Here is a 12,644-nt window from a genome sequence, read left to right as displayed (position 1 = left end):
ACCTATGAGAGATCATGCCTGTTTATTGTTACCAGACCCCTAACAGTGGAGGCAAGGGTATCAAATATTTGCTATCCAGGGTTGGAACTGAACCAACACAAAAAGTGTCCATGTGTATGAAAAATATTTTAATCACTTTGCCCCAAGCTGGTACAAGAAAAAAGCAGTAAAAATTTAAAATTTGCCCACCCAGCTGATGTCATTTCTCAACTTGTAGTGCTTAGATGGCTAAGGAATTCTAGTCATACAATACTGATCAGAAGTGCACTGATCTTAATAAATCAAATACAAACAAATCAGGATTCTTTAAACATTCATGTATTTTAAAAATAGTGTCTGTTGTGTACTACTAAAAGTAATATTATACTCTGTCATGTGACCATCATTTTAAAATAACATGGTTGTCAATACCTTGTAGGTATAAATACTGCCACTGTACACGTACCTACATTTGTACATGCCCTTAAGAGAACCAAATGCTTTATACATATACACCATCACAATATTAGCACTCTAATATGACATGTTAAGACCTTAGGAATGATGCATAAATAGATATTACAGAACTCAAAAGCAGATAAACAGGTAATAATACTCTATGTCTGAACATGACATGAATGTACAGCATACATGTACATCAAAGTGACGATTCCTATGTACAGTTCAACTCTTGGAAAACAAATTTCAACGTCACTTTCAACATTAAGTCTAAAAATGGGAATACATGTACTTCGGTGTTATAAAACTAGAGGTTGACCAAGATCAAATACCATTCCATGTAACTACCATGTAAAAGTAGGACTGAACCAAACATGCTGAAGTATAAAACTGACAATACTGCCATACAGCAATGTACAGTGAGATTAATGGCTGCCAGGTAAAATACTGCGTGGTTGCATGTATGTATATGGGTACTTGTAAAGTATACATATATGGCACTGTGCATTGTGCACACTTAAATCAAGCCAGTGCAAAGTATTCTCAGTCCTTCTGTTTGCTAACTGTAGCGACATGACTGGGTTACAAGTTACTGTTTTTTACCTGAAGTTTGTCCAATTAACATCCACCTTTCAGAAGCATATGAAAGCCTTAAAACAAGTAGGTTCATAATAAAGAAATTAATCAAACTTGGCACTATAAGGTGGATGGGCACTATTAGGTGGATGAATTAAACTTTGCACTATAAGGTGGACGAATAAATCAGAATCAAGCAATACGTCTTACTTGAAAAAGCCAGTCTTTAGTAGTTGAAGATACCCATTAAAGGAAGATTACTAATTTAGACTGAGCTTGCACTAAAGAGTTAAAAGGAAGCTCAAAAATGGATGCTCAACTTTTTCTCTGCTTCTGACCCGTCACAACATCACTGCACTGCATGACTTCGGGCACATTTCAGTTCAGTTAAGTTCCACTAAAGTTAACTTCATCACAACATGCATGCATGAAGATGATTTGTAAATATAATCACTTCCGTAAAACTTATTGAAATATAAAATAATTTAAACATGGCACAAATTCCCTAGTACAATATAATATACAAGAGTACATGTATTTTCTTAAGAAACATGATATATGGCGTATCTTAAGTAAACAGGCTACATGTAGATACAAAGGCATTTATCAGTAGCACATAACACCCGCAGGCCTAAGCGGCCAAGTGGTTACCATGGTTACCGTGATGGGTTATTTAATACAGTATATTTTCATCGAAAGAATTATCATTTGTTATGAGGTTAGTATCACATGTCAATGCCCTTGTTAATGGAGTATAAATATTTAAAAGACATTTTGTGGTATACAATTTAAGTTAATTTTGATTGTCATAAATGATAATTTCAAACTTACCCAGCAGTCCTTATGAGTTATGCAGTGCCCTATCATGTATAAAACAATTGTCAATGTGGACAGAGCCCTTAGTTGTAAAGCATTCTCATGTAGTCTGCTGTCACTGTCCAGTGCAGAGCCAGACATGCTACTCTTAAAACACTCATGTTATGTGGACAAATACTTCAATGATGTTGTTCAACACAGAAGCTGTATTGCTAACATGGAATCCTAACTTCCTATATCAAGTTCAAAAATACCAATAAAATACCTTATACAGTATATAAGTTATGTAACATTACACATGTAATGACATCCTCTGTAAATATATATGTACACTGTACTTTGTTACAGATGTTGTTCACAAAATGTACATTATACATTTCACTATTACACACAGTTGTAAATACACACACCTGTCATTCACTGAACATGTACACAAAAGTGTTAGTACAAGTAACAAGTATATGGATGTTCACAGTCCACATGGATGTTGTTCATTCAGTGTGTACACATATGTACATTTGTAAATCACTACAATGTACATTTTGTTCACTGTACACGTTAGTCACTCCATATGGATGCTGTTCATAGTACACATACCTGTTGTTCACTGTGTACAAAGATGTACATTTATAAATCACTGCCTTGTTGGTGTTGTTCACTGTACACACAGATGTAAATCACAAGACTCATTCTAAAGAAGCACTGATACAGCACAGAAACAGGAAGTACATAATACTTTTTAGACGCAAAAGTATATTTACAAGTATGTAAAACTTTCAAATCTATTCAAACAAAGATATAAAGAATGTAGTCTGTGAATGGATAAGTCACAGTTAACTTTGGCAATGAAGCTGTTAACACTAAAACTGGGACTGAAGTATCATCTTTAAACACCAAATGATAGGTGGGTGGGTGAACAGGTGGTTGAAATACAATCTGGTGCTTCAGGTTGGTTATTTGGTCACTTGTACCCGTTGTTAACACCTGGTCAACACACACTTCCCACGCTGCTCCTTTAACTGTTAGCTCTCCTGAAAATGTTGATGGAACACCAAGTCTGTCGCTGCTTGCTCAGTTTTATGGACAACATGTAATGTTATGTACTCATAACTAACATGATGGTTGGATGTTCAGTGAGCTGCTCCTGGTCAGCTGGAGTTATGAAGACATAGTTGGTTGAAACTATGCATAGGATGATAGGAAAAATGATATACAACCGTATAGTCTCCTCTGGGCTGGAACATTTCCATACAGGGTATGATGACTTCAAATGGCTCTACTCTTCCGTCTCCGCGTAATAAATCTGTGCTGTAGAGCCTCTGTAGCTGACATTCTCTCATTCTGATCTCTGGTAACAAATAATACAATAACTTTCATTTAATAAATATCATCAAAAAGGTCAACATTTCCGTTCCTAATTGCAGCATTAGTTTATATATTTGTGACCAAAAAGCATATATATGAAGGGCAAGCAACGTATATTGTAGGTCACGTAACTACACAAGCATATGGTTGTACGCTGTAGTAAATGTACAATATACAAGAGCAATGCTGTCATTGTACATGAAGGCTACTAGTAAGTAGATTGTAACTACCATTGCCAACTTATACTTGTTCAAGACTTCACGTATCATACATTCTTGCTAGAACATGTAGATTATCCGGGGGGTAAAACAAGACATACACGATCTGGTACTATTCAAGGGATACAGGTAGAATTACTTAGCACAATTACCAAGCACACATATTTACCTGGTGAGGCATTTGTTGACAAAGTCACGGACGTCTTTAGAGAAATGATCTGGTAGTTGAGGGATGGGTTTATCACAACCAATAGCAAAAATGGCTGCCAGAGGAGACATATCAGACCTGCAAAACAGGAGATCTTTGCATAACTTACATGTACATACACCCACAATTCTGTCTAAATGAAGACACAATATAATACTAAAATTAGAAGTAATTAGTGTTTATAATTACATGTATGGGCTACTAATTACTTCTGAACTAATGCATATACATTTACATATCTCAGACAAATTCTGCCTGGGGGCTCTTTTTCACAGTCACTTTATGCTAAAGTTAAAAATTTTGATCATCTTTACAAAACAAAATATTTGATATTGAATACATTAAACTTAGTTAAATTATATTACTACAGAACAGAATCAGCAGTTAAACTTCCATTGATTTGATGCAAATATCCAAGCCAATACAATCTGTTCTACACTGATTTTAAAATCAGAAGACATTAAAGTACCCTTTATTAAATTTTCAAAGTACAAATTTATTTATTTATTTATTTGATTGGTGTTTTACGCCGTACTCAAGAATATTTCACTTATACGACGGCGGCCAGCATTATGGTAGGTGGAAACCAGGCAGAGCCCGGGGGAAACCCACGACCATCCACAGGTTGCTGGCAGACCTTCCCACCACAGTACAAATAGGTGTTATCCAATAAACTGTACAACTTTTGGTTTAGCTAATTCTACCCAATCATGCTGGGTTGTGGCACATAATCTGTAAATAGCCCTGTGACAAATTTCACTTACCACGGGGGTTTCCTTGTGGCCATCTCAAAGACAGTACAACCAATACTCCTGCAACATCAAAACAACATACACATCTTTTTGTGAACAGAAATGGAATGTAACTGCAGTGAATCATTTCAATGGCAAGTAACATACAGAGGGTAAAAAGATTCCTAGGCTAGTGAACAAGATTCTTTTGTACTAATTGTTAGGAGAAGCTAGAATATTTAAAACTAACCATATATCAGACTTCCTGCCATGCCCAGTCTCGTTGACGACCTCAGGAGCCATCCAGTATGGGGTGCCCTTCATGGACTTGAGGATCTGGGAGCGACTCATGCTAAGGTTAATACACATCCTCTTGGCACAGCCAAAGTCTATCAGCTTGATCACTCCCGTCGGCATCAGCATGATGTTACCTCCCTTGATGTCTCTGCAGTACAAAAAAAAAAAAATGCACCTTTAAAGCGTTCGAAAAAGTTAAAAAGTTAAAAACTATATTACATTATCATATTATATAATCATAAAACTATATTACACTATCATATTATATAATCATAAAACTATATTACATTATCATATTATATAATCATAAAACTATATTACACTATCATATTATATAATCATAAAACTATATTACACTATCATATTATATAATCATAAAACTATATTACACTATCATATTATATAATCATAAAACTATATTACACCATCATATTATATAATCATAAAACTATATTACACCATCATATTATATAATCATAAAACTATATTACATTATCATATTATATAATCATAAAACTATATTACATTATCATATTATATAATCATAAAACTATATTACATTATCATATTATATAATCATAAAACTATATTACATTATTATATTATATAATCATAAAACTATATTACACTATCATATTATATAATCATAAAACTATATTACACTATCATATTACATAATCATAAAACTATATCACACTATCATATTATATAATCATAAAACTATATTACATTATCATATTATATAATCATAAAACTATATTACATTATCATATTATATAATCATAAAACAAAAATACAAGTTAGTATCTTGTAAGATATATCAAGCATTTAACATTTACACCAGAAACTGTTCTTTGTATAATCCGAACAGTGCTGACCTGTGTATAACATCATTCTGGTGCAGGTACTCGACTCCTTCAAGGATCTGTTTGGTGTACAGACAGAACACTCTCTCCTCCAGGGCTCCAAACCTTGCCAGAACACTGGCTATGGAACCTCCAGGTACAAACTGCATGTAGATGCTCACAAAATTGTCCTCGAAACTCGTGCCCAGGTAACTGATGCAAAGAACCAAGAGCACAATATTCAAATACATGTACATACCAGAGTTTATCAGATTGGCTAGAAGAGATGAAATCTCTCAAAATGTTGAATTTAGTTATTTGACAGGTGTTTAACATTGTCCTTAATAATGTTTTTCACTTATACATCCCCAGTCATTTTTATAGGAAACCAGACTGCCCAGAGAAAACCATCACCTTAACTAGGTAGATGTATCTGATAAAACCAGAAGCATAAATTGAAAAAGCCCATAAATTGAACTCTGCCAGAAGCCTTTATATCTATGGAGCACACAAAGACAAAGCAAGATATAAACTTCATCATATAATGTCTTCCAGACATAATTCAGAATTAACTACAGAATCACCTATCCAGGTTAGCTTTTTACACTGTACTAACTTCAGTTATAGGTCAGGTCCTGGGATCAAGAAATGATCTTAGGCATATGTAACAAGCATATTGCTTGAAACATCAATTCTGGTTAAGTTGTTGAACAGGAAATTTCAGCTAAAATAACAGGTTAGGAACATACAACTTTCAACGATTAAAGTTTTGACTTAAGTCAATGATTGTACCATGATCCCAGGCCTGAGTTGTTCCTCGCCTTTAAAAATGTAGATTTTTTAAAAAAAAAAGCTAGAGAAACATACATATACAGTTTGAGAAATATACATATACAGTTTGTTTTCTATATACTGTGTGCTTACCCAACAATGTTCTTGTGTGTGAGAGTCTTGAGCAACTCTACTTCCTCCTGAATCTTCTCATACTCTCGCTTAGCCTTCTCCATGTCAGAGGTGTTCAGCTCAATCTGCTTGACGGCGATTAACTCCCCTTCCCCTGTCAGACCACACCAAACCTGTGCAAGAGTCAACGAACACAATAATGAGAATTTCTAACGAAGCATTTAATTTCTCTTGTTGACTCAGGTGTTTTAGAAAGCTGTCTAAGGATCCAGCCACATTATGTGCTTAATTACCTTATAACCTACTGTCCCTACATCATCAGTAAATCTTAATTGCCACTGGCTGATCAGGCAAAATGTTGACATACACATGTCAGAGCTACAGGCCAAGTCCATAAGGAGTATATAAATCACATCGGTGGTATAAATAGTTTAAATCCTAATATACCCTTCACAACACATGGTGAACTTATGAAAAACAAGAGCACTACAATATAATACACAAATAACTGTTATCAAGCCTTTGTTCAGGTAGGATACTTACAGTGCCAAAGGCTCCTCGACCTAAAATGTTGCCTTTCTTCCAGCATATTGTGTCTTCTTCAGACTTTGGGATGGAATGAGCGCTGCTTGAACTACAGGCACTGGTGCTTCTCTGAATGGAGTCATTCAGCTCATTACGCTAAAAAAAAAATGTATACATTAGTGTAAATATTTATTTATTTATTTGATTGGTGTTTTACGCCGTACTCAAGAATATTTCACTTATACAACGGCGGCCAGCATTATAGTGGGAGGAAACCAGGCAGAGCCCGGGGGAAACCCACGACCATCTGCAGGTTGCTGGAAGACCCATTAGTGTAAATAACCAGTGTTTGAAATCATATACTGGCCATTAATCTACAAATAAAAAAAACAGCATGATTTAACTTCTTCCCACCGCTAGTATATGATTTATAGTCAAAGCCAAGCCATACTACCACCAGGAGTTATTCCCCCTGAAAAGACACACATAAATCACTCCACTGCATCCTAAGTAACGAAAGTTTACATATTTCACTTTGCATACCTCAGGTACCTTCTGCTGGCTTTCCATTAGGGATGAATTTTTCTCTTGAACTAAAGATGGGTCCTTCCCAACACTAGCTATGCTTTCTGTTGACTGCTTCATGCTCTAAAAATGATGAAATAGCAGTTAGAGGAGCATTCATAGATCTTGTCAATTGGAGAAAGTCAGATCATAGCAAATGTCTTATCCAGAAGCATGCGTTTGAAAATCAGGCAAAAAAAAACAAACAATTATAAACAATTTTACCTTTCAATTTAGACTAGCTTTTCGGAGTACATATTTATCATATTTCGTTTAAAAACTTGAGAAGAAAGAGCTGATTAACAGATCACTTACCTGCTGGCCATCTTTAATCTCTGTAAAGCGCCCTCTCCTAGATTTGGAAGCACTAGTAAATCCTGCGGAGGAGTGCGGCCTTCCTTGGGGAGGTTTGTCCTGTCTGCATTTAGGGTTCTCTAGCGTGTAGGACCTGCCTCTCTGTGGGGAATGACTGAGAGGTGGGCTCTCACTCCTCTGCCATGGGTTTGCGCTAGCATGAAGCTCCATCTTCTTAAAGCTGTGGATGATTCGCTCCAGTTGTTTGGCCTCAACATCCACCTCCAGCATGGCCTTCACACGGCTGTCGTCTGCTCCTGCATCAATCATGACCTTCACACGGCTGTGGTCTGCTCCTGCATCAATCATGGCCTTCACACGGTTATGATCTGCTCCTGCATCAATCATAGCTTTCATCCTTTGACCCAGTTTAAAGTCATCGTCATGGAACACTTTGAGCAAGTCGGGATTAGCCCCTAAATAACTTTCCTGGTCTGTACTTTCTCGCAATGCATCATTCTCAGTGTTCTTCACTTTGGCATGGAATGGAGACTCTGTATTATGAAGAGACTTTAATATCTTGCTATCTGCCTCTGTCAAGGTATTGTTTCTGGAGCTAGCTGACCAGTTGGACCTAAGGGTGGAGTTGAGACTAGCAGGACCAGTTGAGCTGAGAATCTCCTCAACAATCTCATCTACACTTTCCTCAACATTGTCCTGTTTCACCTCCACAAACTTAGAGTTGTGAGCCTTGCTGTGAGAAGAACCATCTTCATTACCACTCTCTGACTGATGACTGACCAGCGTATCATCTGAGTCATTGTCATCACACATTGCAGCTTCCTGACCACCTGTGGTCCGGGGAGCCTGCTGGGGGCCCACAGTGGTCCCTGAGAGACCTTGATGACCACTGATGGATCGATGACTAATAGGTACATTCGCCTGGCATACACCCAGTAGATCGGACAGCTGTTTGTCAGTGATAGTCTGGGAAAACTGCTGTAGAGAGGAGGATGTCCTACTCACCAGTGATGGTGACTCAGGGATAGGGCTAAGAGCACACTTCAACAGATCCCCATGCAGGGCAGGAGCCAACCTGCATGTTTGGTCCACCATGTCCTGCTCACTGACCTCCTTGTCGTCCAGCAGAAGCTGTACACCAGCATGGTTCACCTCCAGCTGACTGCCATGTGGACAGCCGTGGATGGTGTTTCTGGACATGTCCAGGTTCATAGGAGGGAGTTCCTCATGGTTCAGTATTGAATTCATATCACACTGCTGTGGTTGAGTCTTGACCTCCACAAACCTTGGGGAAGGAGAAGAGAAGGGTCGGAATGGGCTAAGCTTAGGGATTAAGATGTCTTCCTCATCTGAACTGTCTGAGTTCAAGTTCAACCTCACTGCCTGGATGTCAGACTTGTCCTCGCAGGACGTGGCTATGTGCCAGCCAATCCCTGAGATCAAAGCTACATCAGGTTTAGCAGCTTCCCGACCTAGGTTCTCCTTATCTGCCTTCTTACCTCTGTTTTTCCCAGACCGGACTCTCTTTCCAGATTTAGGTCGACTTTTGGATCGTGTATTGCTCCCTGGTCTTTTCTCCTCTTTCTGTTCTGCACGACTGGCTCTCCTACGGCCAGAGGAAACTCTCTTAGTACTGGTATGACCTACACTTCCATGAGCTGGTTTACCCTTGAGTTGTGCAACCTTCATAACTTTAGTTTTGCCCATCTGTTTCCTTGATGAGGCAGAGTTAACACGCTGCTGTTTAACAGGGGAGTTTGTGTTGGAGTCTGCATTCTCACTGACATTAGCTCCTGCAATGTTGGAGAAGAAATCTTCAAAAGGGTTAACAATCAGTGGGGTTTGCTCAATGATTGGGGCCTCCATTGGGCGAGACACAAATCTGGGCTCTGATTGAGTTGAAAATATTTTCACTAATGGAGTCTTGCCAAGATGTTCAGTTAAATGTGAAATACTGCTGTCAGCACTGTGATGAGGCTTGATTTGGGTGCTTTCTTTCACAGGTGACCCCGCTAGTGTCTGACAATCACTTTCTGAAGAACCACTTTCCACCTGTGCTTGTTTTACACTGCCATTGTCTACAATACTTTGTTTTGCTGGAGCACTGATGCTGGATGGCACAGATGCTGGGACAGATTTTGACAACGTACCATCCTGTGGCCGGGATTGTGAATTACCTGACAGTGTGCTAACACTTTTCCGAGTGGTTCTGGAGGTGACAGTGTTTTGTCCAGAGACTTGCGATTGTCTGGAAGAGGATGCATTCTCTTTAATCTCTGTCAATGTATCCGACGAAGCAGTTTGTTTTGAGCGCAAAATTGCCCTCTTCTTCATGGAAGAAATCAGCCTTGTTGGATTCACAGCCATGGACTTTTGAGAAGCACTATTTGGCTTTTGTGCAGCACTTTTAACAGGGACTTTGACAGGGGATTTCTGACTTGGGGTAGGAGCTGGGGTGTAGCTCTTACTAATCTCTTGCCTGATGGCATCATCTCTGTCACTTGCAGCATCATGTTTTTGTTCTCCTGCAACAATTAGCTGATCATTACCTGCAAATGACAAACTGACATTAGCCACAGAGTTTGCTGCTCTTGATGCTTCAGCTAAGGTAGCATTGTCTTTGGCCACAGTCCTTAGTTTGTCTGTATTGGAGGTCCCCTTCACAGGGTTCTGGTGTAATCTCACTTCAGCACTTTCTGAAGGTGTGTTCCAAGTGTTAACCATAACCCCATGACTTGCTTGAGAAATGGGTTGGTCAACAATGCTCCCTGTGTGGATTTGGAAGGAGGAGCTGGTAACACCGCGGCTTCCTGTGCAGATTTGGTTTCTAATGGTGGTGAGGCAATAATATCTTGAGCAGGTTTTGTAGATTTGGAAATTGCCGCATTCCCTTGTGTGGATTTGGAGTTTGTAGCCACCCCTTGTGCTGATTTGGTAGTAAATTTCAAGTCTGCCGGATTCCTTTGTACCGATTTGGTAATGGATTTGGATGGTGCAACAGCACCTTGGGTTGACTTTGCAGGGTACTGTGATGGTGCTGAAACTCCATGCGCATACTTAGTTGAGGATCTGGATGCTGTAGAGATCTCTTCAGAAGACATAACTTTGGCAACAGTTGCCTGTTCAGACTTGACTGGAGAAGACCCTGGCACAGGTTTTACTGGATTGGACTCCAGGGAGTCACAGCTGTCACTGCCTGAGGAATGGAGTATAAGATCCTTGGGGCGACTCTCCTCTATAATAAACTCTGTCTTCAAGAAGGGTTTTCTCCGCTCCAGCTGGATGACCTCTCCCCCAGATGTCAGGTGAATGCCTTCATCAAACTCCTCACTAGAGTTTGGGGATCTATCCTGTAAACAAAGTAATGAAAAATGTTTAACCAGAACAACTGTAGGCCTCCTTATATCAGGAGAAAAATTGTAAGTTAATCCCAGCACTTTGTTATTGTTATTTGGAACATGAATTTGCAATAAAAGTCATTTACTAAATTATTATTAAAATTATTAAAATTCTTCTCATCTGATAAGGTAATATTCATACAGTTTATCAAGGTCTGTGTGTTTTGGGCAGCTTTTAAGGGCAATGAAGAATTACAGACCTGCACTTCAGTTATTGAATTACTGGGATTTTATGATTTTCATTACATTCACAGATTGTGAACTTATTGCTTATACAGATTGTGAACTTAGTGGAAATGATCATAATAATATTCTAATAACCGCTAAAGTAAGAATTTTATTCAGTTTCTCTTACCTTACAGCCATTGGACACATCCAGGAGCTGGTCAATGCTGGAGAGACTTTTCTGTACTGGGGTGGGAGGTAAGACCCTCTTGGAGTTGGGGAACACCCGTTCTCCCTGTACAGGGGTAACAGACTTGGTTAACCTCATTTGTTCTGGAAGGGACAACAGTTAAAATGATGAGTAAATTTAATACTCTTAATCTACTGTACATTAGTGTGAGATACTGGCTTGCATATCTAACAATACATGGAGGTTTGGCCTGTTGCTTGTTTTTCTGTGTGCAACCATGCACGTTCACATTAAAACCTATGCTTGCAGTATGCAGATGACACCATGGAAATATTTATTTACTTATTTATTTTGGTGTTTTATGCCCTCCTCAATAATATTTCACTTATACAACAGTGGCCCGCACTATGGTGGCAGGAAACTGAGCAGAGCCTGCTGAAAACCCACACCCATCTGCAATTGCTGGCCAATCTTCCCACTTACGGTCAGAGAGGAAGCCAGCATAAACTGGACTTGAACTCACAGTGACCGCATTGGTGACATCCTATACTATACTATAGATATCCTATACTGTTTGTCCAGATGACATCAGGGAAAACAGATAGATACTACAACATGTGCTAAAACTTCACTTCTTGCCATCAACAGGAAATGCAATTTCTTAAATTCAATGTTTCAGCGCAATTTTCTCAAACAAGAACTGAATTTAATTTGAAAAACATAAGTAGCATCATATAGCTGCACCTTAAGAACAAGTCAGACTGAAATTCAAAGAAACACATCATATATTCCAGCTTGATCATTCAAATTTATATGCTTTGACAACTACATTCGATTTTTTGATCTCAATTATCACAGCAATGGCTCTCAAAATTATTTTATTGTCACACAGGTTTACAAATTAGGCTTTCCTTTGCCTCTGTTAGGCCAGAAGCAATTAAAAGTTTGTATCAATTTAGTTTTTATGGGGATGACAATGCACCTGCACCTAAAAATCGTTATCCTGTACAGGATATCATAGTCAACTTACGAATTCCCCACAGTACACCATACCACAATGCATAGTATAATACCAAAACCATGAATTTTA

The 12,644-nt window shown here is 38.4% G+C and overlaps 1 protein-coding gene across 1 annotated transcript in view; it reads right to left on the bottom strand.

The window, feature by feature from the left end:
- Nucleotides 1-117: 117 nt before the first annotated feature.
- LOC135467238 (uncharacterized) overlaps nucleotides 118-12,644 on the bottom strand; it is a 31,092-nt gene continuing 18,565 nt past the window's right edge. The window contains exons 15-25 of the mRNA XM_064745001.1: nucleotides 11,555-11,697; nucleotides 10,806-11,151; nucleotides 7,802-10,611; nucleotides 7,466-7,570; nucleotides 6,941-7,078; nucleotides 6,419-6,570; nucleotides 5,528-5,707; nucleotides 4,603-4,797; nucleotides 4,386-4,433; nucleotides 3,583-3,699; nucleotides 118-3,178 (exon numbers count right to left, since the gene is read on the bottom strand). Coding sequence (XP_064601071.1) covers nucleotides 3,097-3,178; nucleotides 3,583-3,699; nucleotides 4,386-4,433; nucleotides 4,603-4,797; nucleotides 5,528-5,707; nucleotides 6,419-6,570; nucleotides 6,941-7,078; nucleotides 7,466-7,570; nucleotides 7,802-10,611; nucleotides 10,806-11,151; nucleotides 11,555-11,697 — 4,316 coding nt within the window. The 3' untranslated portion in view covers nucleotides 118-3,096. The remainder of the gene's footprint in view (nucleotides 3,179-3,582; nucleotides 3,700-4,385; nucleotides 4,434-4,602; nucleotides 4,798-5,527; nucleotides 5,708-6,418; nucleotides 6,571-6,940; nucleotides 7,079-7,465; nucleotides 7,571-7,801; nucleotides 10,612-10,805; nucleotides 11,152-11,554; nucleotides 11,698-12,644) is intronic.

This window comes from Liolophura sinensis, chromosome 6 (assembly GCF_032854445.1).
Source record: "Liolophura sinensis isolate JHLJ2023 chromosome 6, CUHK_Ljap_v2, whole genome shotgun sequence".
Taxonomy (NCBI): domain Eukaryota; kingdom Metazoa; phylum Mollusca; class Polyplacophora; order Chitonida; family Chitonidae; genus Liolophura; species Liolophura sinensis.
Note: the sequence above shows the minus strand (reverse complement) of the source record. Positions and strands in the feature narration are given on the sequence as shown.